Source organism: Nannobrachium achirus (assembly GCF_963921795.1).
Source record: "Nannobrachium achirus genome assembly, chromosome: 10".
Taxonomy (NCBI): Eukaryota; Metazoa; Chordata; class Actinopteri; order Myctophiformes; family Myctophidae; genus Nannobrachium; species Nannobrachium achirus.
In genome coordinates, this window is record NC_137819.1 from 42,253,826 (window position 1) to 42,281,339 (window position 27,514).

General features: G+C 41.1%; 2 protein-coding genes across 3 annotated transcripts; one reads left to right on the forward strand and one right to left on the reverse strand.

Annotated features, from left to right (window-relative positions):
• Positions 1-595: 595 nt before the first annotated feature.
• zcchc17 (zinc finger, CCHC domain containing 17) lies at positions 596-10,954 on the reverse strand. 2 transcript variants are annotated; one of them, XM_080734384.1, is made up of 7 exons: positions 10,896-10,954; positions 9,765-9,964; positions 8,819-8,919; positions 8,549-8,640; positions 6,814-6,914; positions 5,844-6,010; positions 596-4,040 (listed from the first exon to the last, which is right to left on the reverse strand). In XM_080734384.1, exons 2-7 carry the CDS (start codon positions 9,904-9,906, stop codon positions 3,861-3,863), a joined length of 783 nt encoding a protein of 260 aa, XP_080590510.1. In that variant the 5' UTR covers positions 9,907-9,964; positions 10,896-10,954; the 3' UTR covers positions 596-3,860. The 2 variants fall into 2 exon arrangements, with proteins under 2 accessions (XP_080590510.1, XP_080590511.1); XM_080734385.1 differs by lacking the exon at positions 10,896-10,954 and adding an exon at positions 10,123-10,204.
• A 985-nt stretch (positions 10,955-11,939) lies between these two features.
• On the forward strand, positions 11,940-26,747 carry snrnp40 (small nuclear ribonucleoprotein 40 (U5)). Its single transcript, XM_080734555.1, has 10 exons — positions 11,940-12,143; positions 13,642-13,771; positions 13,953-14,046; positions 14,657-14,822; positions 18,311-18,433; positions 21,978-22,098; positions 23,498-23,580; positions 23,898-23,959; positions 24,648-24,751; positions 26,649-26,747. Exons 1-10 carry the CDS (start codon positions 12,030-12,032, stop codon positions 26,696-26,698), a joined length of 1,047 nt encoding a protein of 348 aa, XP_080590681.1. The 5' UTR covers positions 11,940-12,029; the 3' UTR covers positions 26,699-26,747.
• The last annotated feature ends 767 nt before the right edge of the window (positions 26,748-27,514 follow it).

Here is a 27,514-nt window from a genome sequence, read left to right on the forward strand (position 1 = left end):
GGCCGCAGCCAGAGGCTATGGCTAAATCACTATTTGGGGGTCCAGAGCAACTTAGAGTAAGCAAGGTAAAAACAAACATAATCTGTACATTGACACTCTAGGATTCCAGGTCAACAAATGCACCTGGCATCTGTCTACATAACATGCTATCTAAATGACATTTTAACCTTTGAATAAGACTGCAAGGTTGACAAGGCTATAGGGAAAGTGTTACAGGCTAAGGTGGAGTCTGAATATTAACACAATATTTATAGTTGCTGGTAGTAACCTGGGAAAATCTTGCTCTTTCGAACGACGTCTGGAGGGTTAGCGACTCACCCCACGGAGAAACCTCTTATGCCATATTTTAACTTTTTTTCATTTTCGTAAAAATAGCAGATCTACAAGCTCGAAGTTTTGAGCTTGTCCATCTGTTATTTTTGCTGTTTTTGAATATGAATCCTGAAAATTAACAGTTTTAGGACATAATAGTTTCCACCCGGCATATATATTTTCATTTTGTCCACATCTCCAAGCCCTAATCTACAGTACATTCCATTCAAACCTTGCCCTAGTACAGAATAAAGAGATCACAAGCCGTTTGAACCGTTTTTTTTTAAACAAACCCTTTAATGACAGTAAACCATTTTTACATGCACTAAGACTTAAGGGCCTTTTAAGAGTTGATCACCACACTGCGCGGGGCAGACTTTTGTATTATTCCTCAAAGGGGGGTGAGAGTCACACAGAAACATACACAAACACAAAATAAGTTCAGGATATCACCATAGCACATGGTTCCTCTCGGCGCTTACTTACACTTCCTGTTGTTGTCTATAATACTACTTCCTGCATGCGAGAGGGGTCGAGAGGTTGGGGGTCTTTGTGTATGATCTCTCGTGCGTGTTCTCTGTAGTGTCCTCCCATCGTGCCGGGAGGTCTCGGCTTGTCCGCACTCCTCCATAATGCATTTCTCAGATCGCAGGAAACCGGATACGTGTAAACAATATCAGGATTTCCAATGAGCGATAGCGGCCTGCTGCCATATTGCTTACACCTATTTGGTTACCTATGGCGGCCAGTAACCCCCCCGCCCTGCGCACCTCCCAACGCCATGGGAGACACATTGGTTACTTCAGGACAAGAGGGGAAGCTTTGTTCTGATTTGGTCTCTGTCGGTTGGAAACCTCAAATCCACAAAACTGTTGCTTTGTATATTTAGGTTATTCGTCATATCTGCCCTGTACAACTTCAAAAAGCTATCTAATTTAAGGCCAAACAGAACGCAGTAGTAGCAGATCTACAAGCTCTAAACGTGACGCTTCGCGGCATGGTTTCGAGCTCGTAGATCTGCTACTTTTGATGATTTTGTGTGACACTGTAATGTGATCAAGTAGGACATTTATTAAGTTTAAACATGGAGATGAGGTTTCAGCCCGACAGCGACGATTTGCTTTCAGCGTTTCCATTTATGGGTGCAACAGTTAATCAAACCAATCGATTATATATAAAAACAAAAGAAAAACTAAACATAATTTAATACAAATAATCCAATTCCCTGTTTCTGGCATATCCATTATCGGAGAAAGGTTTCGCATCATAATTGGAAAGATTTCACCAATTACGACGACATGCCCAAAGTACAGTAGGTACGCCATACCAGGCTGAAAGTGTTGAATGCTATGTAGGACTCGGCACAAGCTGATAGACATGAATAAAAGGTTATATTGATCTTTAAAAGGAGCTCCTGGAAATGAATGATGTTCAATTATTATAGCAGCAGGATGTATGACTGTCAGTCAGTCTGTGTCAGTTTTGTCTCAGGGCACCGCTGTAAATAACTTTTAAATCCATGGCACCCCTGAATTACATTGCATCTTATGTTTATGTCAAATATGTCAATCTTTCCCCTTAAGATACAGTTTATGTAATGAGGACAACTTGAGAGAATATGCTATTTTTGGTGAAGAGACTTGGTTTAGACCAAGTACAAAGTACAGTACAACTCCGGTCCGTTTCACTAAGTATAGAGGGTTATTAAGATATTGATAAACTCCAAACCTTATCAAAGTATTCTGAGGCAGCCCTGGACTTCCGTCATGGCACCCACTTTGAGAAACCCTGGACTTCCTCCCAACTCTGTCACAACTTTAGGCTCGTCACAATTATTACATAGTCGCATATTATTCTATATCATCGTGAATTCTTTTTTTGCATAGTCATCATAATCATTTCATGTTGAAAATATTCATATATTTTTTAACATTTCCAAAAATAGAAGAAATAGCAGATGTGATGCAAGCTTCAAGATCGTTCACGTCTGTTATTTCTTCATGTATTTTTGGCTATTTGTCATATCTGCCCTGTGCAACTTCAAAGCCCTAAAGGCATTTAATCACCATGTTCCATCCAGTGTTCAACGACAATCGTCATTTAACATTTCATAATCGTGACAGAATGACAGTCCTAAATCTGTGTCTAACCAGTGACAACTGTGTCTAGTCCAGCCATTCCCAACCTGGGAACTGTGAGGACTCTGCAAGTGTGTCCCTGTGTAATTGACAAAACACTAAGATTGTATTGAAAATCTAACATCAATATTTAAAATAATTAAAAAAAAGAAACAATCTTTTTTTATCTTTAACACTATACTGTATACTATGTATACTATGTTGTTTCCATTGATCCAAGCCAGAACACCACAATCGACAGATTGATCGTTAATATAAACATGCTCTGAAACTGACCACTTAACACAGCCACTTTAGTGTAATCACTGGGGAAAGAAATATCGAAAGTTAAAAGAAACAAACGTAAAAGTTCTACATGTTCTTAAAACAGACAGCGGTGGTTGTCACGTACAGATGCAGTGTTGTTCAGTGGTCAGATGGGTGAGGCGTGAATGCTTTCAAAGATGTTGGAGTGGGCCCTGATTATTCCAGAAAAGCGGGAAGCGCTGATATAGTCTGATAACAGCAGAGTGTGTGCACCTGCACCAAACAGACGACTAGAGCAGTGGTTCTCAACCTTTTCAAGCCGCGACCCCCAAGATAAGCATATTTTAACTGGGCACCCCCCACCCTGGCGAGCACTAAGAGTTGAGGCATAACCATTTTTTCTAAGAGTTGAGGCATAACCATTCTGTGGGTCGGGACCCCCCCCCCCCTGGGGGTCCCGACCCACAGATTGAGAACCACTGGCCTAGAGATGACTACAGACTGACAGTCAAAAAGAACCGACACCGACACACGGCTACTATGTGCTAAAAATGGCCTCTGGCTTGATGCCATCCGACTTTCGACGCTTCCCTACAACCCGACGTGTTCTTCCCAACTCACTGCTCATTCCCAGCAGATTAACACTTAATGTGGCCAACGTTGGTGCGGTGGAGAGCTACCTTTACATGTCCTTGCTGCGTCTGGAACCATTTGGAATCTTGTGTATCATGGAGCTGTGGCTTTATAGAGGGGGTAAATTTAGGATGCGAGCTAAATCAGTTGAGAAGCAATGAATGAATGTGGATGGATATATGCAGGGTTCTATTTTATGTGGGGAAGATTGGGGGGGGGCATCCATACCTTTTGACCCCCCCCCCCCCCCCCCCCCCCTTCTGCTCCTTCATTTATTATTACTGGGGGAGATACGTTTAGTCTGTGCTTTTGGTCAGATTTAATTAAATGAATTGCATGCATTTCCTTAAGGGAAATTTATAGATAGACTGGATATTTGTTGTACGACAAAGTATAGTATTAGGCTTAAGTGGTTCAACAATTCCCTGTTTTATTTCTATGAACCCTTGATATTTGTGTGGTGATTTGTGTGTGTGTGTGTGTGTGTGTGTGTGTGTGTGTGTGTGTGTGTGTGTGTGTGTTATACGTGTCTCAGCTGTGTTTGTGTGATTTGTGCTTCTTGTGTTTCTTCTTCTTCCTGTCCTCTCTGCTCTGTGAGTGATCATGGCGCCCCCTCTTGGCCTTGCTGGCGCCGTCACTGCTGCTGTCACTGCTGCTGCCACTCTCCGACTCCTTCCTCGTCCTCTTCCTCTTCTTCTTCAGTTTCTTCTCCTGCAGGACAAAAGACGGGATGGAAAATAAGATGAAGAGCCGTCAACATAGACCAGTGGTTCCCAAACAGTGGGTCGGGACCAATTGTTATTCGTCACAACTCGAGTAAAAGTCCCATTTTCTTTTCCTACATTAAAAAAAATAAAAATAAAAAAATATATATATATATATATATATATATATATATATATATATATAAAATAAAGATTAAAGTATATACATTTTTTATACTATTATACATTTTTAAACAAACTAACAAATCTAAGAAATTCCATAAAGAAAACATTATAATAATTAAGAATTTGTGAAAAAGGCCGCAACGTGAGGTGAGTGTGCTGCTATTTTCACTAGTTTGGGTCCCGGGCTAACGTCTTTAATTGTCTAACCCATTTTTATAATAGTATATTATTGAGACTGATGCTAGGTTCTCTTGGTTACTTTACCTATGATCCTATAGTTTACTGAGGCACCATCTCTCTGCATTTGATGTATGTGTTACCTAGATTATTGTAAATCAGTCGATCTGAGTCGCATCTGCCAACATGATCATTTGCACGCTACAGAGGTGAAAGCAACAGGAATGCTGGCCCCAATCTGTCCATTGCATCTCTCTGTAATAAAATGAAATGTTTTGTTTTTGTCTACTGGGTAAACATATGAATACAATACTTTATTACCATATCTTCTTTAAATGTTCCCACGACTTTTGTAACCCATTTCTTTTCACCCAGTGCCAATTGTCTAATGTAATTTTGGGTGCTACACTCCCTCTGCCAACCTCTGTTGTTCTAGAAGTCTCAAAAGGTCCGACTAAGCATTGTCTCCAAGTGCAAAGTGCATAAAAAGCTGTGCATATAAATATGTTTTTATTTTGCAGCGGAATAGTTTATAGTTTTATAATTGTCCACAATTTCCAACCCTGTGGAATGCACTCCCCAACTCTCAGAGAAACCTCCAAAACTTCGAAACCGCTCTCAAACACCACCTCTTTCACTCGCTACTTGCACACCCCCGTCTCACCATTCCACTGTTTTAATTGATTTCATACCTTAGTCTTAGCCCTTTCTTGTAGTTTTCTCCTCCCCCCATGTAAAGCATATTTAGGTACTTAGAAACACGTTATATACATTTTTTGACATCATTATTATTATCAATTTACCACTCAAAATGTTATATTGCAGATTTGGTTAAAGAACTTGCACTTCAATTCAGATTTGATCGAATTGTTTCAGATCCCAATCCTAACTGAATCAAATGGGACTTAGAAAACTGTGTCAGCAGCAATGCGGTGTGGGTTTCACAACTCCATCTGCCATCCACACACGCAAGGCTGACAAATGTCTCATTATGGTGAGACAGATGAAAGAGAACGGAGGAAGTGAGCAGTGTTGCCATGTCTGCTTATTATAAGCGACTTTGGGCTTGTTTTTCCATAAAGTTGTTTGTAAATATTGGAAATTGCGGGTTGCGGTTTTTTAGGCTTGTTTCTCAAGTGCAGTTGGTTATTTGAGCTTGTGTCCTACTCCTAATGTACATGTCAAGAACCCCAAAATTAATTAATAAGCATTTTTCCACTACAATGTTGGAACGCTGTAAGCTTCTACAATGTTGGAACGTTGTAAGCTTGTAAATTGGCTATTTTCAAAGAGCCAATGTATATGTCTAAAGTGCTCATGTGGCCTATATAGTTAGTCGCTTCTTTTGGGCTCGTTTTCATAGACCTTTCATAGTTTCTTATTTCTCTCGCAAAATCTGTCAACAGCGGAAGTGAGTCGGCCTGAACCCTCGTGGTTAAATGTTCACCTTCTTTTTCTTCTTCTTCTTGTGTGTGTCTTCTTGTTGTGGTGGTGTGACAGTGGAGGTCTGTGGTGGTGGCTGCTGCTTCTGCTGTGGTGGCACTTCGGCGTCCTCTTCAGGCACTAAAGCGTACTGCAGCCCCCCAGCCGCAAAACAGTCTTTGGTGAAGTGACCTATAAAAAAGAAAAATGATTGATTAAGCATATTAAGCCTGGAGTCGTTGTTTTGTGCAGGTCAGTCAAGGTGAGTCCTTGACATTTTAAAGGAAAACACTACCGTAGTATAGGTGACAGTCAGCATTTTTCCTTACGGAGTTATAACAGTTATGGTCATGGATTAAAGCAAAATAAAATCTCACGACTGGAAAAATGTTGTTCTCCAATTCCTAAAGTGATTTGTAAAACAGAGTGAAAGAAGCCCCCACGCACTAGTGCAGTGTTTCATAAACAATTAACACAAATGTGTTGGTAGCCATATAACCAACAAGTTGAAGAAATTGCAGATTGATGTTAAAATTAAAAACACCAGCACTTTTATGAAATATTGGAGATTAGAATTCGAATTTTCTGGAAGATTGAAGGTGTATTCTATTGCTAGTTTCACCACTTCAAAATAGGCCATCTAGAAGCTTACAACACGTTGCACGATGCGACGTGTTGTAAGCCTGTAGATTATTTTACTTGCACAACAAGCATCCATAGAAGACATGCTGGCTTCTATGGAATGCAGATGACTGATAACTTGAATCCCTGAGTTGTACAGTGGATGCAGTGTTTTGTCCTACAGTGGATGCAGTGGTTTGTCCTACAGTGGATGCAGTGGTTTGTCCTACAGTGGATGCAGTGGTTTGTCACACAGTGGATGCAGTGGTTTGTCACACAGTGGATGCAGTGGTTTGTCCTACAGTGGATGCAGTGGTTTGTCCTACAGTGGATGCAGTGGTTTATCACACAGTGGATGCAGTGGTTTGTCGTACCCTTGCAGCCGCACTTTGTGCAGGTGGTGTTCAGTACAGCCTCCAGTGTGATCCTCCTGCCCGTGTGGTCTCTGAAATTCCTGCGTCTCCTCTCGTCCTGCCTAATAAATACAGTGTCAATAAACACACGCACGCACACACACACACTTAACCATTATTGCACCCCAGATTTCCATATTTTGTAGTGTTTCTTTGTATACTCACTGAATGCCACCCTTGATTAAAAATCTACAAAACTGGTGCCAGCCATTTTGTTTAATTTTGCCTTTTTATGGGGGCCAAAATCATATTTTGTACTTAAATTACATATATAAATCTATGCTTCTATCGAAAGCCACACTACCCCTCTTACAAAGGAAAACATGTATATTTATATATATATATATATATATCCTATCATTAGATTTGGGCTTCAATAGAACATGTGTAAGATGTCTTGATCATCATCATATGTGTATGCTGTCATTGGGCCTGTGTGCAATCAGGAGTGCAATGGCATGTGTTAACCACCAGGTGGTGGTCTCCTACTATCTGATCAACTAACAGAAGAAGGAAGAAGACGTCCATCTTGTTTTTGGTTTGGGCCTTGTTGTTTACATTTTGGCCAGGCCTTTTAGCTAGCATGCTACACACTTCGGAACCCTGGCGATCGCGATCAAGGATAGATGGAGCCAAATGGATGGCACCGCTAGAATTGTGTGATTTTTCTGCGTTTTTAGAGTACTTGTAGTTCGTCAGGGAAGCACGGGAAGTGTATAAACGAACGTTTTAAGATAACATTTAAACGGCCGGAACCAATGTTCGGCTATACCGATTTCCCGTCGGACTGTGTTACACTGGTGCTACAGTCAAATCGGCCGTATCGCTACGGTCATAGGAGGCTCATGGCTAACTTCTAGAGCGATTTTTTTGAAATTACAATTATGAAAAAATGATAAAACTTTTGATTAATTAAAAAGACGTAAAAGACGTGTATGGCACCGAGGTTCAAAGACGTAAAAGACGTTTATGGCGTCCAGTGAGTTAACACCCAACTTGATCATAGCATACTACAGTCAGCGTCACACAAAGATATTGTTGGTGCTTCGCTCCACGTTTCAAGCTTGCAGATCTGCTACTTTTGCACCCGACAGAGACTGCCACATTCCGTTTCGCATGATGCTCTTGTTTTGTTGTGTAACAGAATCCAGCGCCCCTTCCTACGCTCAGATAGGCTGTTGCATGTTTAGTTCAGCTTCTCCAGCCAAGATGACAGAGCCATCGAAAATCAGGTAAATAAAATAGGAAAAAAGCCTTGGCAGTTAATCTACGTTAGTTATGGCCAAACTATGGCAGTCTAAGTGTTAAAAGTTCATACATGTTTCCTAAATAAATGTATAATCGTGTTAAATAATTGTGATCTCAAAATCTTCCAAATTGTTGGCCTGGGCCACGGTGTAGTGGTCCAGGCACCTAGGCCAGTAATCCGGCCTGGCAGCGTCGGGGGTTTGAGTCCCGATTCCGGTGACATTTGCTGCGTGTGTCCCCCCCCATCTCTCTCCCCATTTCCTCAGCCTACTGTATATCTATCAATAAAGGCAGAAAAAGACCCCAAAAAAATATATATAAAAAAATAAATCTTCCAAATTATTGTATTCATGGTTCTCGTCATAATCAAACAGCCCTGCACACACACACACACACTCACACACACTCACGCTTGTACTCAGAGTATAGTAAAAGTGTAACTACTTACTCTGCCATTACATTGTTGGGGTCCAAATCCCTCCCTGTTCCCTGATTGACAGCTTTCATCGAGAAGGACAACTTCACTTTCTCTCCCCGAATCTGAGATGGAGGATAGATTTATTGACACTGTAGCAGCCACCACATTTTAAACTGAGGAGGTTCATTTTACCCTACCTAGATTTCATACATTTCCTACACCAACCACACTGCGACTGGATAGCATGTACAGTTCTATGTGGGTGCTCGTGTGGGTGTGTGTGCACGCTCACATCCTTACCTCTCTTCCAATGACTTTGATCCACACCTGTTCCCCCACATCGACAATCTCTGCAGCGTTCTCAACCCGCGAGGCCGACATCTCACTCACATGTACCAGGCCTGTGCATGTGTAGAATGAGTGGTTTTGTTGTGAAGTTCACCTTTTATTACACACTTTATTGTACAACAATAGCTGATCAACAAGCTCACAGCACATCACAACACGACACAATGTGAACTTGTAGAGCCGGTATTTTAGCAATTTTTAGACACTTTTTTCCCATGATCACAGGCCTAAAATAGTGACGCCAGCCTAGGGTTGAAGTTTGTATGGATACATTTGTGTTGTTTTGAGTATTGTATTCTCTGTACATTTACGCTAAGGACCCCCTCGAAAAGGAGACGTCTAAGCTCAAGGCATACATCCTTCTAATAAAAAAAATCAAACCTCGGTTCGAAGTGGAGCTGTGCATTTGAGCAGTTCCAGGTCTATGTTTTTGATTCTATGTGTTCAATAACTAAAGTAACTAAAATGACTCTTTTGAACGGTTCTTTGAAATGAACGGATCCCAGAGAACCGGCTCACTTCAAAGAGCCATAAATCCCATCCCAGAGAACCGGCTCACTTCAAAGAGCCATAAATCCCATACTGACTAAGACAATTTCTCACACTAGCCTGGACACACAAAGCCACTTAAAGGGAGCGTGCTAGCACAGCTCCAAAAAAGGTACTAGTGCCTAACACACTTCCCACAAAGGACGTCCTAGGACAGTGGTTCTCAACCAGAGGTCCCAGAGGGGGTCCCAGGTGGTCGGTTGTTATCTCTCCTAAGGTACCAACATCTATACAGCATGGAATTGTGGACAAAAGGTTTGGGACTCTGAGAGGCTAAATGCAGATTAAATAATGGTCCACATTGACATAAAAACTAGGAGGACCACAAGAGACAAGTTGTCCAACTCACCTTCCTTCTTGTAGCCGGGAAGACGGACAAACGCTCCGTACGTCTGCACAGACACCACCTCTCCCTTAGCGATGCTGTAGATGGGAGGAAGACCGTCCAGCCCGGCGGGCTCCGCTGGCGGTGCACCTTCCGAATCAGACATTATGGAGTGGAGTTGGAGGGATCAAAGAAACATAAGAGGACGAATTGTTCCACTCCCTCTGTGAAGAAGAGGATATGATTAGCTTTCCAAAGTAGATCCAGATCCTCCTTAGAGATGTAAACCACATAAGTCCTTTTATAATTGGTCATATCATTACGATGGTGTCACACAGCAAGAATAGCCCATATGCAAGGTCATATATTATGCAAGACGCACCATTATATTATGTGATCAGTGTTCATTTTGAGATTTAGTAGTTTTTCAACCATTTCCAAAGAAAATTCATAATATTTCATGAATTAAAAACAAATTCAACTGTTATGCAAAAGAATTTCATAAACAAACAAAACTATTAGGAAATTCCATAAATTAGAAAAACTAACTTAAAAAATAAAAATAAAAATAAAAAAATGTACTCGTTTGTGTCCCGGGGGGGAGAGATCAAACTTTCCTCAGCTTGCATTCCAAATGTTAAGAATCTTTTAAATGCAAATTAAAAAAGATTTTCGCAACTGGTCCAGAACAGGGACGCCAGAGGGTCAAACGTGGCTAAGAATAATTTTCTGATCTACACAATGGGTTCAGCCAGGGTCAGGCCTATTGGGTCAGGCCTATTGCGAATTAACGTTAGTAGTCTACTTAGGAGTCAGACCCAGGACTGATTTTAAATAGGTCGGTTCTAACGCAAATAAACCAATATGTAAATCGGAGCATTATAGACAATATCATTTGTCCCTTCGATCATAAGTATGAATGGGAGTCGTATTCACAACTAGGAGAGAGAGACAGAATACATTTCTTCTTGCAGCACAGCAGTGTTTCTACCCCCGGCGGCGGCACGGGCACACAGCATTCAATTTATCCAAATCATCCAGACTTTAATCAATTCAGTCCTAAATCTTACACTTGTATTGCATTATAAAGCAATGCATGCTTGCAGTTAAATGAACGCAACAACAGAAAGGGTAAATAAATAATCGCATCACTACCTTGCTTGTACCTTCCTTTCTGCAGAGTCAAGTATCCCAGAATGATGTTTTTTTTTTTTTTTTGCGCGTTGTTACATATCCGGTTCATCGTAGTTTGTCAACAATACCCGCAGCCAATGAGCGCCGTCGGGCGCGCGAGTTTCTAAATTCTAGGAGAGCTAAGGCAAGGAGCGCTCGTTTTCACCAGCGTCGGCAGGTTAGCTACTCAGCGTCTGTTTTACTGAGGTTAACTAAGGTTAGGGTTAGGGTTAGGGTTAGAGTTAGGGTTAGGGTTAAGGTTAAGGTTAGGGTTAGGGTTAGGGTTAGAGTTAGGGTTAGAGTTGGGGTTAGGGTTAGGAATGGTTCAGGTTTTGGTGCACCTCCGCGGTCCAAGTGACTACAATGTAGCGCTCCCTATCTCCGGTTCAGCCAATCACAAGCTTCAAAAATGAGTCCGGGGCGTGGTTTTGCCTTAGCTCACTCTGAGCTCTCCTAGAATTTAGAAACTCGCGTCGGGCGCAGCGTTCAGCCAATCAACAGCCTTGACGTCACCGGAAGAACGGTTCCCTCTTGTTCTTCGTTGGTACATTTTTCGGAACTAGAGATGGGATTTATGGCTCTTTGAACTGAGCCGGATCTCTGGGATCCGTTCCTTTCAAAGAGCCGTTCAAAAGACTGGCTCATTCTAGTTACTAGTTACTTTGTAGATTTTGATTATGATTATTACAAATAACTTCAACCCATTATTTCGGACATATAAAGGTACCTACCTGCCATTCGAAAATAGCCGATCTACAAGCTCACAATGCGTCACACAACGCGACGCATTGTGAGCTTGTAGATCTGCTATTTCCAAATTATGTTTCTACATTTTCTCATTGGAAAATCTGTGAAACAGGACATGCTGCATAATGAGTATGTTCTAATATTGGTACTTAAAGTACATTTTGTACTTCATTAGAAAGGAACGGCTCCCTGTGAACCGGATCCCATCGTTCATTGCAAAGAGCCGTTCAAAAGACTCGATTCGTTCGCGAACGTCACATCTCTATTGGGAAGCGACCTCCATTATTAAAAAAACGAAGCCCATTCATTTTGTTTGGATTTAAAGCATAAACGCCGTCGTTTAAAGTGTGTTTTCTGCGAGCAGCCAGGATGATTGAGCCCAAGAAGAGAGCAGCGGACATGGCCGTGGTGGCCACCGGCGTCAAGCGGCCCAGGACGGAGCTAGTGGCCGCGGCTCAGTCCCACAACCAACTCGTGGCCATGGTAATGGATGGGAAAGCTAACACTGTTAGCAACTTTAGGCTACCAAACGTAAACATAACGTTTTTATTAGAAAGGGGTAGTGGTAAAAGTACTCACATGTAGAAATAGTCTGTTACAACTTACAAGTAGTAGATCAGCTATTTTCAAATGGACGATATGTGTAGAGGGATGAAGGGGTCAATCTGTAAGTCTTTTGTAATGTAAAGTAACTAGTTACTATTTACTAGTAGTAACTAAAGTTTTCAAATAATTGTAGTACAACAACATTTGCCTCTGAGATGTAGTGGAGTAGATATTGAAAATTGGAAATACTCCAGTAAAGTAAAAGTACCTCAAAACTTGTAAATGTACTTTGTTACTTTCTACCACTGGAAAAGGGAAGTGTTAATGAAGGTGCTACTGATTGATTTGATTGAATACTATCAATATATTAGCAGTTTGCATAGGAAAATACATGACAGTACAGTTCAGATACAAGGTCTAATACTAATAGGATTTAAACCCAAGAAAGCACTATGGCTTGTTAACATTGGGGTCCTTATCTGAGATCATTAGAATTTTCTGGAAGATTTCATGTTTATTCTATTGCTAGGTTCACCACTTCAAAATAGGCTATCTAGAAGATGGTACTTTTGGTTGGGGACCCAACAAAGGCCCTTTCCTGGTGGAAAAAGTTAAACATCCATTATTGGATAATATTTCATGATAGAAATGCATTTGAAACAGTGAAGAAGGAGAACTCGTACCATACAGAATAAACAAGTGAAATTGGCAGTCATGACACAAAGAAATGAGCAGACACAATTGGAAATAAAACGCTATAAAATTGAAGCTGATATTATGGGTACCCACCATCCTGATTGGATGAAATTGGCACCTGATTGATTGACAGATAGTTAATTGATTGATTGGATACTTTATTAGACAGGAATGTATAACGAGTACGAGTACAGTCAAAACACTTCCTTGCTGTCTTGTTTCCAATGGGTCCTTGGTATTCAATTCATCAACATAAAGTAGCATCAAAAACTTTCAATAACATCACAAGTTTACTTCACTCAATATAACAATGATTATTATCAGAATGTAAAGCTTTTGAACTGAAAATATTTTGGCTTTAACCCAAAAATATCACTTCTACCCTATCCATGACAATAGAAAGCACAATCATAGTTTTTTCCTATATTACTGCATAGTGCATACCGTCTATGTTGGGTGATAATTAAGGCAAAATGGCAAAAGTAGCAGATCTACAAGCTAAAAAACCATGCATGACATCAGCACACAACTAAGTAAGCGTTTTAGAGCCATGAGCCCTGCAACGCTTTCACCCCCTGGACGTGACGCTAGTACGTATGTCGCAGGGACTTGCCCCCAATCCAACCCTGGATGCTAAGTCCCGTTCTCGGGGCGGACACTCTAAGCACAAGGCCACTGAGCTGGTATAGACAACCAAGTATGAATCAGGCTTAACAACACAGAATTGTCTCCTCTCCAGGGCCCTCCGCGGAGCTCCAGCCTGCAGGCTCCCATCATGTTGATGTCTGGCCACGAGGGAGAGGTTTACTGCTGCAAGTTCCACCCCAACGGAGCCACGCTGGCCTCCTCCGGCTTCGACAGGCTCATATGTGAGTTGTAAACACTTCTGTGTCTCGTTCAATCAATTTCCCCCTTGGTCCTGCTAGTAGACAACAAGCTAATTCTTTAAGCCCTCAGGGCTCTGCTGCATGCAGATGATGTGCGCAGGGCTGCGGTCCACATGATTCTGTTAATTGGTCATCACACACTCTTGTCTTGCTTTGCTTGCAGTGATGTGGAACGTCTACGGGGACTGTGATAACTATGCCACCCTGAAGGGTCACAGTGGAGCCGTGTTGGATCTGCACTACAACACTGATGGCAGGTAATTCTCTCCATCTCTCTCTCTCACACACGGGTTACATTTAGGCATAGTTCTACTGAGGTTAAGTTTAGGAATAGGGTCAGGTTTTGGTATCGTTTTACCGAGGTTAAGGTCAAGTTTATGTTTAGGAATACCAGGTAGAGACCGCTCTGAGGTCGCTGAATTTGTCACCCGGGGTGACTGTGTTTTGGGGCGAGCATTTTGGTATTCCATGACAGATACATACGTGCCTTGCTGAGCCATGAGGCCCATAGTGCAGGAGCCTATCTCCTGTTTTTGTAGCGTGAGGCAGCTTCATGTAAGAGTACACCCCCTGGACATGATGTGGAAGTACAGCCCCTGTACATGACGCTAGTATGTTGCAGGGACTTAACCCACAATCGAACCTGTAAAGCTTTGGTTCCCATTTTTTGAGTCTTTGGTATGACCCGGCTGGGAGGTCGAACCCCCGACCTCCCAACTCTGGGCGGACACTCTAACCGCAAGGCCACTGAGCGGTGGTCATCTATATATCAGAAGGTGACACAGTATTATTGATTGTAATTATGGATTGGTTGCCTGATGATTGCACATTTTGTCTCCTCTTTCATGCGTTGTTTGTTTTGTTAAGCCTGCTGTTCTCGGCGAGTACAGACAAGACGGTGGGGGTGTGGGACAGCGAGACGGGAGAGAGGATAAAGCGCCTGAAAGGACACACCTCCTTCGTCAACTCCTGCTACCCGGCCAGGCGAGGACCCCAGCTGGTCTGCACAGGCAGCGACGACGGCACAGTCAAGGTGACACTGACTGACTGATGGGTTTTCATAAAAGCATTTAACATTGAGGTTACTGTTCTATTTTATCGTTGCTGTTGGGCAGCATTTGAACTTTTTGCGTTTTTTCTTTTTGGTAAATTAACCAACCCCACTTGATTACATAAGCATAAAAAGTAGCAGATCCACAAGCGCAAAACGATGCGTTTTCAAATGTATACATCACAAATACATACACTGCGTTGTGTGTGTGTGTGTGTGTGTGTGTGTGTGTGTGTGTGTGTGTGTGTGTGTGTGTGTGTGTGTGTGTGTGTGTGTGTGTGTGTGTGTGTGTGTGTGTGTGTGTGTGTGTGTGTGTGTGTGTGTGTGTGTGTGTGTGTGTGTGTGTGTGTGTGTGTGTGTGTGTGAGATTTTCTCCTTATAGCGAGGTACCCTAAATAGTAACGCAGGGATGAAAGTGGTTAATACAGTATACATTTTCTGGTCCATACTTTATATGGATGAGGCCTCACTTTCCAGAAACTCTTTATTGCCATTCTACTAGAAAGACAGTGACATTTTTTTAATCCACCTCCTCAGACGGTGCACAAAAGACGACATAAAAATTCACTCTATATAAAAACATATTGCACTTGTCGTTAGCCAAGTGTTTTACGCCATTACTGGAGCAAGACATTAGTATACAACAGTTAGATTTTCTTATTAGAGTGTGGTTTCCATCTTAAACAATACATTTTAGATTTAGAGCATGATCCCGTATGCAGACTTTATTGTTTTTGGATTCTGACCTCTGCCTGGCACCGGTACTTTATTATGTGGATGGATGTGCGTGCTTTTTTATTTGTTCCTGTTCTTATTCGAATGTGAGCCAGCCGTCTGGAAATATGGAGAACGAAGGAGATGGCTTTTTGACCCGGGTTCAAGAGCCAGAATTCACACTTGTGTGTGTCGTTCGTTTGTTAAAACATGAGGGGAAAGCCTTGTGTGCCATGCTCTAAATGAGTTCCCTGTGATCTTAAGACAACTTTAATTGCATAATTAAACTTCGGTTCCGAAGTCTAATCAGAGATTATTAGACATGAAACGGCAGGTGAACACACACAACTGCATTACTGTTAGGAGGATGGAAAACTGTTTTAAGACATCAGGAAGGCGTGAGTGTGGAAGAGTTCAGTCTCTGTATCAAGATTGTTTTGGGGGAAAACATTGAGCATCAACTGCTTTGTTGCTGTCCATATCAAATGTTACTTCTGGATATTTGTTTTATGAAACTGATCTTGAGTTTGTGTGTGGCACCAATCAGCAATACATTTACTGTATATAATTTCATAAGCACACCGAGTGCTTTTCAAGCTCTTTATGTCGTTGTCAGGCAGAAACCTCCTATCTCCATATTTTTGGAGCTGTGTGGAACAGAGCTCCCCATAGGCAGCAATGTGTGTCCTCACCGTCAAACTCACCGTCAAGTGAGAACTGTCCCGTTGAGTTTGAACAGGATCACTCACCGTCAAGTGAGAACTGTCCCGTTGAGTTTGAACAGGATCTGCGCATGCGCGACCGCACGCACGCACGCCACACACACACACACACACACACACACACACACACACACACACACACACACACACAGCTCCACTTCGAGCCGAGGTTTGATTTTTACTTTCTGTGTGTTTTTCCGTAATTAAACACACTACTTGATCTAATATATACTACAGCGTCACACACAAGTAGCAGATCCACTAACTTGAAACATGGCACAGCACATGCTACTCTTTAGCTACTTTTGCATTTGAATCCTGAAAAGTAACTGTTTTGGACATATTAGGTTTCCACCCGACGGAGACGATACAGTGCATTCTGCCATTTCACACACTTATTCTCTTCTTCAGCAAAACTCCTAATTAAACCTTTTAAAATATATCTTAGTCCCAGACTTTTTTCTTTCTTCTTTTTTTTCTTCTCTTTTTTTTCATAGTCCCAGACATTTTTCTTTCTTCTTTTTTTTCTTCTCTTTTTTTTCATAATTGCCAATTTGCGATCCAAGTTATTATCGCCCATCGCTGCGACCCAGTGCTACAGATACAGCTTTTGGAACAAGCGTGAGCATTCTTGTTGTTAATGTCACTACCCTGAATCAAGTTACATGTTTTGGCTGCAGCAGCAGACAAAATCCTTTTTATTCCCTACATGGGACACTTATCGTTAAGTGTGTCAATATTCAGATCCCCCGGCCCAGACCAGACAATAATAGACTTCACTGCATCAGCAGACATCAGACATCAGCCTGCATATATCCCAACATTTCACATACAACAACATCTAGACGGTTCATATTCAATTACTAGCACTAGACGTCTTGTAACAGCAGCCGACTAATATATGTTTTAAATGTGGTAGATGTACATGTAGCCGCAGGGGCTTCTATTTCATTCATTATTAAGTCATAATGCTGTTTGGAATATGACTCTGAACATAATAATAGCAACTGTACCGCCACATTTATTCCTGTCCCTTTCTGAACAACTTGTGGCCATTTCAACCTCTGAATGTCCAAAAATGATGAGTCCAAAATGCTCCTTTGGTATAGCTTATTTCATGAATCTTGTTCCTTAGTTTAAAACCAGGGGTTCCAAAACCTTTCAGGCTTGTGAACGCCTGCGTTCCTGACCAAACAGGTGGGCCACCTCCTCCTGTTTGGGACCCCCCCCCCATATTTGAAATATTCACAGTTTTTGGCTGCTAATTTCTATGGTGTAGTTTTGTTGTTGGTGGTTACTTTTGATGATGTAATGGTCTTGCAATGGTTTTAAAAAGGTCTTAAAAGTGAGTGAGAAAAGCTAATCATCTGGGGATTGGGGACCCCCCAAATCATTTGGGGAACCCCCAGTTTGGGAACCATTGCCTTAAACTGCATACAGTATTTTTAGATGAGTGAACAACCCCTTTTTTGGAAGGTTAAAAGCATCTCAAAGTTCAAACAGTAAGAAACGTAAGTTAAACTGTGTGTGTGTGTGTGTGTGTGTGTGTGTGTGTGTGTGTGTGTGTGTGTGTGTGTGTGTGTGTGTGTGTGTGTGTGTGTGTGTGTGTGTGTGTGTGTGTGTGTGTGTGTGTGTGTGTGTGTGTGTGTGTGTGTGTGTGTGTGTGTGTGTGTGTGTGTGGGTCACACAGAGGACAGTGTTGGTGCTGACATATCGATGGTCTGAGGGTCTGAGTGAACAACCCCTTTTTGGAGCTGTGTGGAACACAAGCTCCCTATACGTGGCCGTGTGTGTGGCCGTGTCTGTCTGTCTGTCTGTAGCCTACAGGACCTTTTGTGACCACACGAGGGCGCTGTTGTTCAGGCCAGGCCAGACACCCACACACACACACACACACACACACACACACAGCTCCACTTCGAACAGAGGTTCGATTTTTGGAAGGTTAAAAGCATCTCAAAGTTCAAACAGTAAGAAACGTAAGTTAAACTCTGTGTGTGTGTGTGTGTGTGCGTGTGTGTGTGTGTGTCATAGCTGTGGGACATCCGTAAGAAGGGGGCGATCCATACGTTCCAGAACACCTATCAGGTGCTGTCCATCACCTTCAATGACACCAGTGACCAGATCCTGTCAGGAGGCATCGATAACGACATCAAGGTACTGGCTTTCAACTATGGAACCCGGGACGCATTATTACTTTAACCATTATTTTATGCTTTAACTATTAAAGAAATAGCAAATTTACAAGCTCACCGCGCTGTGAGCTTGTAGATCGGTAACATGTCATTAGGTCGAACACCCTTTGGTCCGATCACCAAAACCTAATCTTAACCCTAACCTCAGTAAAACTATGCCCAAACCTAACCCTAACCTCAGTAACCGTGACGCGGGTGATTATCTAACCTTCCGATGCTGGTGAGTGATTATCTAACCTGCCTGCCGACGCTGTTCGACCCAACGGGAGTTTGACCTATGGGGCAGTCCCCTTGTAGATGAAAATTTGTGCAAGTCTTTGAATATTGTGAACCGATTCTATAAATGTCTTCTAAATCCTTCTTCTAAATCAGTGGTTCTCAATATTTTTAATGTCAATGACCCCCATGTATTTGTCCATGGACCACCATCTCAAAATATGTTGTCCCAGGGACTCCCAGAAGCAGAGATTTGAGTATAAAAGTTTGATTTAAAAATATATTATTCAAAGATTTGCAAAAATGATCGCGATATATATAAAAAAAAAAAACAGCTCTACAAGCTTGCAGCCGCGCTCTGAGCTTGTATATCTGCTATTTTTCATTAGTCAAAACAAAATAATTCCAGTTATGCACTTATGTTGCAATGATTTTTTCCGGCCAATGTCCCGCGTTGCCATGGTTACCATAGACTTCCATGTAATTGTGCAAGTGTGTAAAAAGTGCACGCCCATGCCTAGATGATGCACCACGTGTGTAGATGCTGTTCACAGCTTTCAAACAAAAAAATCCGCTTGGAAATCCGTGCAGGCATTCATGATTTATCAGCCATTATGTTTTCTTCAGATGTAAACAAACATGGCTGCCATGTTTGAAAGAATGGGTTGGTATGGGGGTTAAACATGCAATTTCGAGATCGCGATCATGCCTAATACATTTCTGGAGGTCCAAAAAAAAAATTTGAAAAAAAAAAATTTGTTTTTTTTTTCCAAAAACGGCCCAAACTCGGGAAACTCGGGGTTGGCACAGCACTAGTACCAATACAAACTCGGGAAACTCGGGGTTGGCACCATATGTGTTAATTGGCTAACTACTGTATGTTGGAAAAAACACAAGAGGCTAACCGGGTCCTCAAAGAAGATAAAAAAAAAAAAAACATTTAAAAAGTATACTGAAGGTATTTCTAGGATCAGCGAGAATGCAGGCTTAAAAAGAAGAGCATATCTGCATTCAAATGTGGGGGAGAGGAGGTAAAGTTGAAATAAGGTTTATAATAAAACTTACCAACATGTTTTGACCTGTTAAGGTGTTCAACAGTGCTGATAAAGACCATAACAATATTTATAGAATACAACTTTGTTTTAACTTTATGTACTTTTTTGAGTGCTCGGCTTCTACTGTATATTGGAACACTAACAAAGAATTTGGGGAAACCTTTTGTGTTTCAGGATTGAGAAACACATACCCTAAATGGCCTAAAAGCAAACAAATTGTGTTCAATGCGCTTTTTTACCCTTTTTTATTTTACCTACAAAGAGTTTCAAATGAGTTTGATGAATCTGATTGGCGTACATAGCTCTGACTCGAATTACTCATTCCCAGTGTTAGTAGCCAAATGACAACCAGGGAAATTCAGTTAAAGTGGTGTATATAATAAAACAACATATGTACGAAAATGCTGACAAATGGAATGTGAAAAACGTTGAAAAGTAAAAACTAAAAGATGGGATATTACACAGAATCTGATCATGGTAGATGTGGCCTGTAGCCTCCTCTCAGCCTATTTGGAAAGTGTCTCATTATCACATGGCGTGTCACATTAAACCTAGGGGTGCCACAATACTGAACCGAACCGGTATATTGAACCGAATGGCCTGTACCAAACCGAACAGCCCATACCGAATGAACCGAATTTCTTTATTTTTTTGGGGTGTGGCCACATAAAAACATAATTTTAACTCTTTCTGTACACTTTTTTGGAGAAAATCTTCCTTCTAGTATAATCATAATAACTGATTATCATGTTTTAGGGGCGAAAAAAATTATTGCACCCCATCTTTGAAATTAACTGAACATTTTGGATTCTTTATTTTTTCATTTTCAATTTTTACTGTACCGAAACCGGACCGAAACCGTGAGCCAAAAACCGAGATACGAACCGAACCGTGGGCTGACTGAACCGTGGCACCCCTAATTAAACCTCACTCTACAACATTTGAGGAGGCTTTGGATATTGGCCTTTATTGTGTCACAAACACAAACAGTCTTGGAGTGGGAGCTGTACAATTAGCTAGTTATTCACTGCTGCTATAGTACCTAATGTGTTATGACATTGCGTATGCCTTTTTGATATCTGGTAAGGGTTGATGTATATTACCATATTGTATGTGATGTGGTGAATATTCTTCTGACAACTAGAAACGCTATTGTCCACTCGTCCACGTACAGTATAATGACATACCTAGAATTAGGGTTCATGTGGTTAATATATATTATGTTTCATGCTTGTTTGTATGTTAGTGAAGCACTTTGCTTTTGTGTAAATAAAGTGTATTATTATATTATTTATTTCAACAGAAGAGTAACCATAATATTCATCTTTTGAGTGAGCATTGTTAACATCATAACAGCCCAGGCAGTGAATATACTAGTAAGACGCCTCAGGGCGACATGCAACCTCGCCCCAAAGGGCGAGGTTGCACCAATTCTTGGCCATCTGGCCAGTGATACATATCGGACCAGTTACCCATTATGGAGATTAGGGCTGCCCCAAAATATTCCAATACTCGAAGGTTCGTTCGCTGGCACGGGATTCGAACTTGAAAAAGAAATTTGAATAATCGTCCGCGGCCGTTTGTCCTTTGGGGGGGGCTGCGTGCCTTAGCTTGCGCCTCGCTTCACTCCAGCGTCACCTCCTCCTCACACACGTGTTAACATTAACAACAAGCCAACAACGACAAGAGCAAGCATGAAGACATCAGAATGGTCGCCGAATCGGCGACGCCGATAATAAAAAAAAGAAAAGAAAAGCCAGCACGCTGTCACAGATAAAGCCCCAGACACCAATGTCTGAGTAACATCACCCAATGCAACTATGCGATGCAGTCACACATTTCTGTGTCAAGCCCCTGACACCAATGTTGGTGTAACATTCATCCATCCATGCATGCTGTTGCTGTCTTCCACACGCTGACGGAGAAACAAGCGTGTTCTTCATTGCGATGTGGCAGCACAGGGCCCATCGTCCATTTGGTCTGTCCCTGGGCGTGACCTTCGAAGATAGACAGATACGTGGACAAGATGTGCCGGACATCACAGTGACATCAGAGCCTGATGTCAGATCGGCAAACCCATAGACCCATAGACCTACGGTCGCAACAAAACCGCTTTTTGGGGGTTTATATTGTGTAATTTATTCATTTATTGAGGGAGGCTATTGTGACTTATGCCTTCTTTCTTTCATGTTTTATTTTATTGTTTACACATTTTCCAAATTGGTGTGTGTTTAGGTTTGGGACCTGAGACAGAACAAGCTGATCTATAATATGCACGGCCACGGAGACTCTATAACAGGACTCAGTCTGAGCTCTGAGGGCTCCTACCTCCTCTCCAACTCCATGGACAACACAGGTGTGTGTGTGTTTTTATTATATTGAAAACGAGATAAAATAGACAATATACAATCTCGCAACCCATCATATGACGACTAGTCTCATTAGCTGGACTGTTGCCTTACAACAACTTTCAAATGCTTCTGTCATACAGTCTGGACTGGAGCAACGGAAGCTCTGGGGCGAAAGCGGATGTCCCGCCTTCTCTTCAATTTCATCCTAGCAGTCCTTCTGTAAATCAAATTAGAGCTTAATTTTCAGAAATTTTTTCAGGGATTTCAGAAATAAGTATTAAAGATATTTAAAAAATATTATGAACGGCAAGAGGAACAGATGACGGCTTCCTTCCTTGGCTTTCGAGGAGTTGTAGTTCATAGCATAGCATTCAGAGAATGTGCTAGGCAAGACTATATCACAACGAAAAGCTTTTAGTGTTGCAGTGTTATTGTTACCCAACTTTAATGAGTTTCTTCGTGGAAGTAGCTAGCTCATAAATCAAGGTATGCAGTAGAGTGTATACACACACACACACACACACACACACACATCATTATTAGGCCTAAATTAAACTAATCTAATAAGATAGTAATTTCATTCTATCATAGTAATAACCTTCTTTCTCCATGCCGCAGTGCTGCATCACATTCAGCTCGGATTACTCTCACAGTCGGTAGGCATTCACTCTGCCATTCTTACACTGTACATGGATTAACGTTCACAATTTGAATTCCACATAAGCCAGCATGTCTACTTTAGAAGCATGTCGCACAGCGAAAACAGCCCATCTACAAGTTCTCAATGCTCATCTGCGCTAGTGTGGGGAACACTTTTCACACTGTTTCACAAATAGCACATAAGGACTTGGTCATGCAAACATTTTCAGTCGTGAGATTGTATTTTGCTTTAATCCATAAAAAACACAAGTCTGCTTCTGCTTGGTCCCAGTGCAAAAAGTCGACTTGCTGCAGAACATGGCAACGCTCAAGCAATGTCTGTAACATGAGTACAGAGTTGTGTGTGTTTCCAGAGTCCCGATTGCCTATGGGACAAACAGTGTGACAAATAGTGTGACAAATTTTAACCATTGGCTCCCATGAAAATAAATGATTGTTAGGGTTATTATCAATGAGGGTTATTATTAATAAAGTATTTTCTGTGGCAATTCTTCAAAGTCACAAAAAGGCCTGTGTACACAGAGTAAGATATTGCTATAACATACAGTAGCCTACTGTATGCTTTTAAATAGTGGTGTAAATGAATTTTGTCTCAAGTAGAGTTAACATGCAGTACGTGCATATGCATACATAATTAACATGTGCCTTTTTTTTAAGGTGTGATTCTTCAGATAAAGGCGAGTGAATTATATATGCACTTGCAAGTGTGTTCTTTAACTTGTTCCCATTGTCTTCCATGTGCAGTGCGTATCTGGGATGTTCGACCGTTCGCCCCCAAGGAGAGGTGCGTGAAGATCTTCCAGGGGAACATTCATAACTTTGAGAAGGTAATAACAAGAGTTTGATGAGCTTTAATAAAGCTATTAGTTAGTTGTTTGGATTCAGCGAGGGTTTTCCTCCATTAGAGTCAACAAATGTAGTGTTGTAGGCCAGCTCTTGCTCCCAAAGTATTGAACACCTCAGATAAAGAGATTACAGAGGCAGGCTCTGTGAAACAACATATATATGGCTATTCATTTCATTTTATTTCCCATTTAACTTTGATTTATGTGCTTCAAGAGTTGTTGCTGTTTTCTTTTTAAGTTTGATAACTAGGGTATTCAAAAGGATTTACTGAGAATGTATGCTCCTATCTTTCTGTTAGAATCTGCTGAGGTGTTCCTGGTCCACTGATGGTAGTAAGATATCTGCTGGTTCTGCTGACAGGTGAGAAGCAATCTTACACACACACACACACACACACACACACACACACACACAAAATCTACACGTTTTTATTATACTTGAGGACATCCAACATTTTAGGACGAAAATTGTATTCTTGCCATTCTTAAAAACTTTTGGCATTTTTAAATGTAAGCCGAAAGCCGTATGACACTGGCATGCAACTAAAGTATAGTATGTTTATAAAAAAGGCATTTGTATTAACATACAAATGCCTTCTAAATCAGTAGTTTGCACACTTTTCAAGATTTTTCGAAAATGGCAGATGTACAAGCTCGCAGTGCGACAAATGACGCGCTGTGAGCTTGTTTATCTGCTTTCTTTGAATATCCAACTAATCCTAACTTTTCACACCAACCTGAATCTTTTTCTAATTGTAAACGTATAAAAAAAATCTCTTATCAACCTTTTTTTTTTCTTTTTCATGTGAGGACCAGGAAAATGGTCGTCCTAATGTCTAGTTCCTGTATTCTACTATACTCGTGGGGATATTTTGGTCCTCACAAGTATAGTAACACACGCACACTCAGGCAAATCCCTGAACTGAGCAGATGGTCTGACATGGCTTAGTAAATGGCTGTTAAAATGAATGAATAAATTAACCTTCCAGTAATTTGCGATGTTCCAGGTTGATTGTCACACGGTGTGTTGTGGTGTGGTTGTTTTGTAGGTTTGTGTATGTGTGGGACACCACATCTCGTAGGATCCTGTACAAGCTGCCGGGCCACGCCGGCTCCGTCAACGAAGTGGCCTTCCACCCCGAGGAGCCAATAGGTGAGAAGGGGCTCTAAAGGGGCTTTAAAAGTCACAACACGTTGCGACGTGTTGTGAGCTTATAAATCAACTATTTTCACTAGTTTGGGTCCTGGGGAGACTTCAAATTTCTCTTTTGGGTCTCGAGCGAAAAGGTTACTTTGGGAACCACTGCTCTACACAACTTGAAGTATATCTTAGAAGAATAATAGAGATTAGTTACAATCAATAGGCTTTCGCATAGTTGGATAAAATCGTTATGGCATGACCCGTCACCCGTCTCATGTTGCATGTCATGATCTCGGCTCTCTACACTTTCTTTCTGTCCTTTTCCACATTATTTTATAATAAAAACTGATATTTTAAAAATTAGATAAGTGTCGTCACTTACGGGGGCGCCCGCTGGCCTAGTGGTCAAGGCGCATACCACATACTAGGCTATGATGCCTGCTGGCGTCGCGGGTTCGATTCCCGATCCGGACGACCTTTGCCACATGTCATTCCCCATCTCTCTCCCCATTTCCTGTCAGTCTACTATCCTATCAAATAAAGGCATAAAAAGCCCAAAAGAAAACCAGGGGGGCCAGGCGGGCAGAGTAGAGACGACAGTGCCTCCTTGTTTGTCTAATGCCCTGATTTAAACTAGTTTGTGCACTGTTGCGCGCAACGTCCAAAAGCGGCAGATCTACAAGCTCACAAACATGCCGCAACATGTTGTCAGCTCATAAAGATATTCTATTTTTCGTGAGCGCAACCAAATATAAAAGGCCATCATCCACAACCAAGCAATATAACCAAATATAATATTGTTCACCACTGTCGTCACTATAGTTGCTACTGTGGACTTGAGTTAGAACTTGGAGGAACTATATACGTATACTTGGATTTAAGTTATCAGTCACCACGACTGATTTCCGTCATTTGGATAGTAGCCTGCATGTCTTCTATGGAAGCATGTTGCACACCAAAAATAGGCGATTATTTTCGGTCATTAGTCATGAGTAGTATTTGAAGTGGTCCAACTAGCAATATAATGGATTAAAGAGCGTTTATAAAGTGCCATTCCCACCAGGCACGATAACTCTAAAACTATTTATAGTTTTAGTGCTCAGTGTGAATGGCCCTTTAGTTGGTGTTTTATTTCATGAAAGCAATCTGTATGAGAACAATAGGAACATATACAATCTGTATGAGAACAATAGGAACATATACAATCTGTATGAGAACAATAGGAACATATACAATCTGTATGAGAACAATAGGAACATATACAATCTGTATGAGAACAATAGGAACATATACAATCTGTATGAGAACAATAGGAACATATACAATCTGTATGAGAACAATAGGAACATATACAATCTGTATGAGAACAATAGGAACATATACAATCTGTATGAGAACAATAGGAACATATACTGGTATGTTGTTTATAGCATGATAATTATTTTCTCTATTAACCCTTGAGAGTAAAAAAAAAGTAAACGCAACCTTTTTTGTGACTTATGGGGGCTAGGAGTGTTACTGTAAATAGCAATATTGAAACTGCTGGCTGCTTGTGTCTAAAAAGACATATTTAGCCACTTGTACACATGCCCCCATGCGTACGCATGCCCCACATTTTAGCACGGTAAACACGATAAAACAATAGAACGAAGCAAATTAAAACATTTTAACACTCACTTTTTCTTTTCTCTAATTACAATCTAAAATACGAACCCTTGTTGTAAAAAAACAAAGTTGTCCTTTAACTACGATAGTTCCATCGTTCCAACAATCGATTGATTGATCATTAAAATAAACATGCTCTGAAAATGCATGTGCACTGCCCATCTGAACATTTAACAAAGTGGTCAGATTCCACTGATAATTACTATTAAATTAACCTCTCTCTCTCTCTCTCTCCCCCCCCCAGTGCTCTCTGCTTCCAGTGATAAACGGCTGTACATGGGAGAGATTCAGTAGTGTGTGTGTGTGTGTGTGTGTGTGTGTGTGTGTGTGTGTGTGTGTGTGTGTGTGTGTGTGTGTGTGTGTGTGTGTGTGTGTGTGTGTGTGTGTGTGTGTGTGTGTGTGTGTGTGTGTGTGTGTGTGTGTGTGTGTGTGTGTGTGTGTGTGTGTGTGTGTGTGTGTGTGTGTGTGTGTGTGTGTGTGTGACCGACTCTGAGCCTAGATACGGTAGATGGGTGGTGTTCCAGAGTCAACTAGCCGTCTGCATTTTTTTTTTTATGCGCCTCCTTGTTTTGGAATAACTTCAGACATGTTTTTGTTGAGTTTATTCACTTCAGTTCAGTCACAAAGGCCAAGAATATCCTGTTTTTGTCATCCTCTTTTTAATAAACAAAATCTCAATGAATATCTGATCTCTATTTGTTTTTATTGACAAAAATGCATGTGCATGAACATATATTTCTTACGTATCAGGTGAATATTTGTTGTAGTAGTTTCATATAGTCTCTCAGGACATTATTTTTGAAGAGTTAAGTGCATTTCATTTTATTGAGTGACTTTGTGGAATGGTTTGGAACTTTGGATAATGAAATCAAAGAAAGCAGACCTATAACACTGTTAAAAAGAAAAATACTATAATGTACAGATTTAGAGAAGGGAGAGTGTAAAAGGTAATATGGTACAGTAATGTTCATGCAGTTTTGTTTGGAAATGGAAACATGATAGGGACCTGATATTACCTAATACATTTTCAATTTGAAATGCACTTGTGCTTCATTCCTCCTTTTTGATCAATTTGTTGAAATTTTATTGTGTACTTTTGTTTTTACTTTA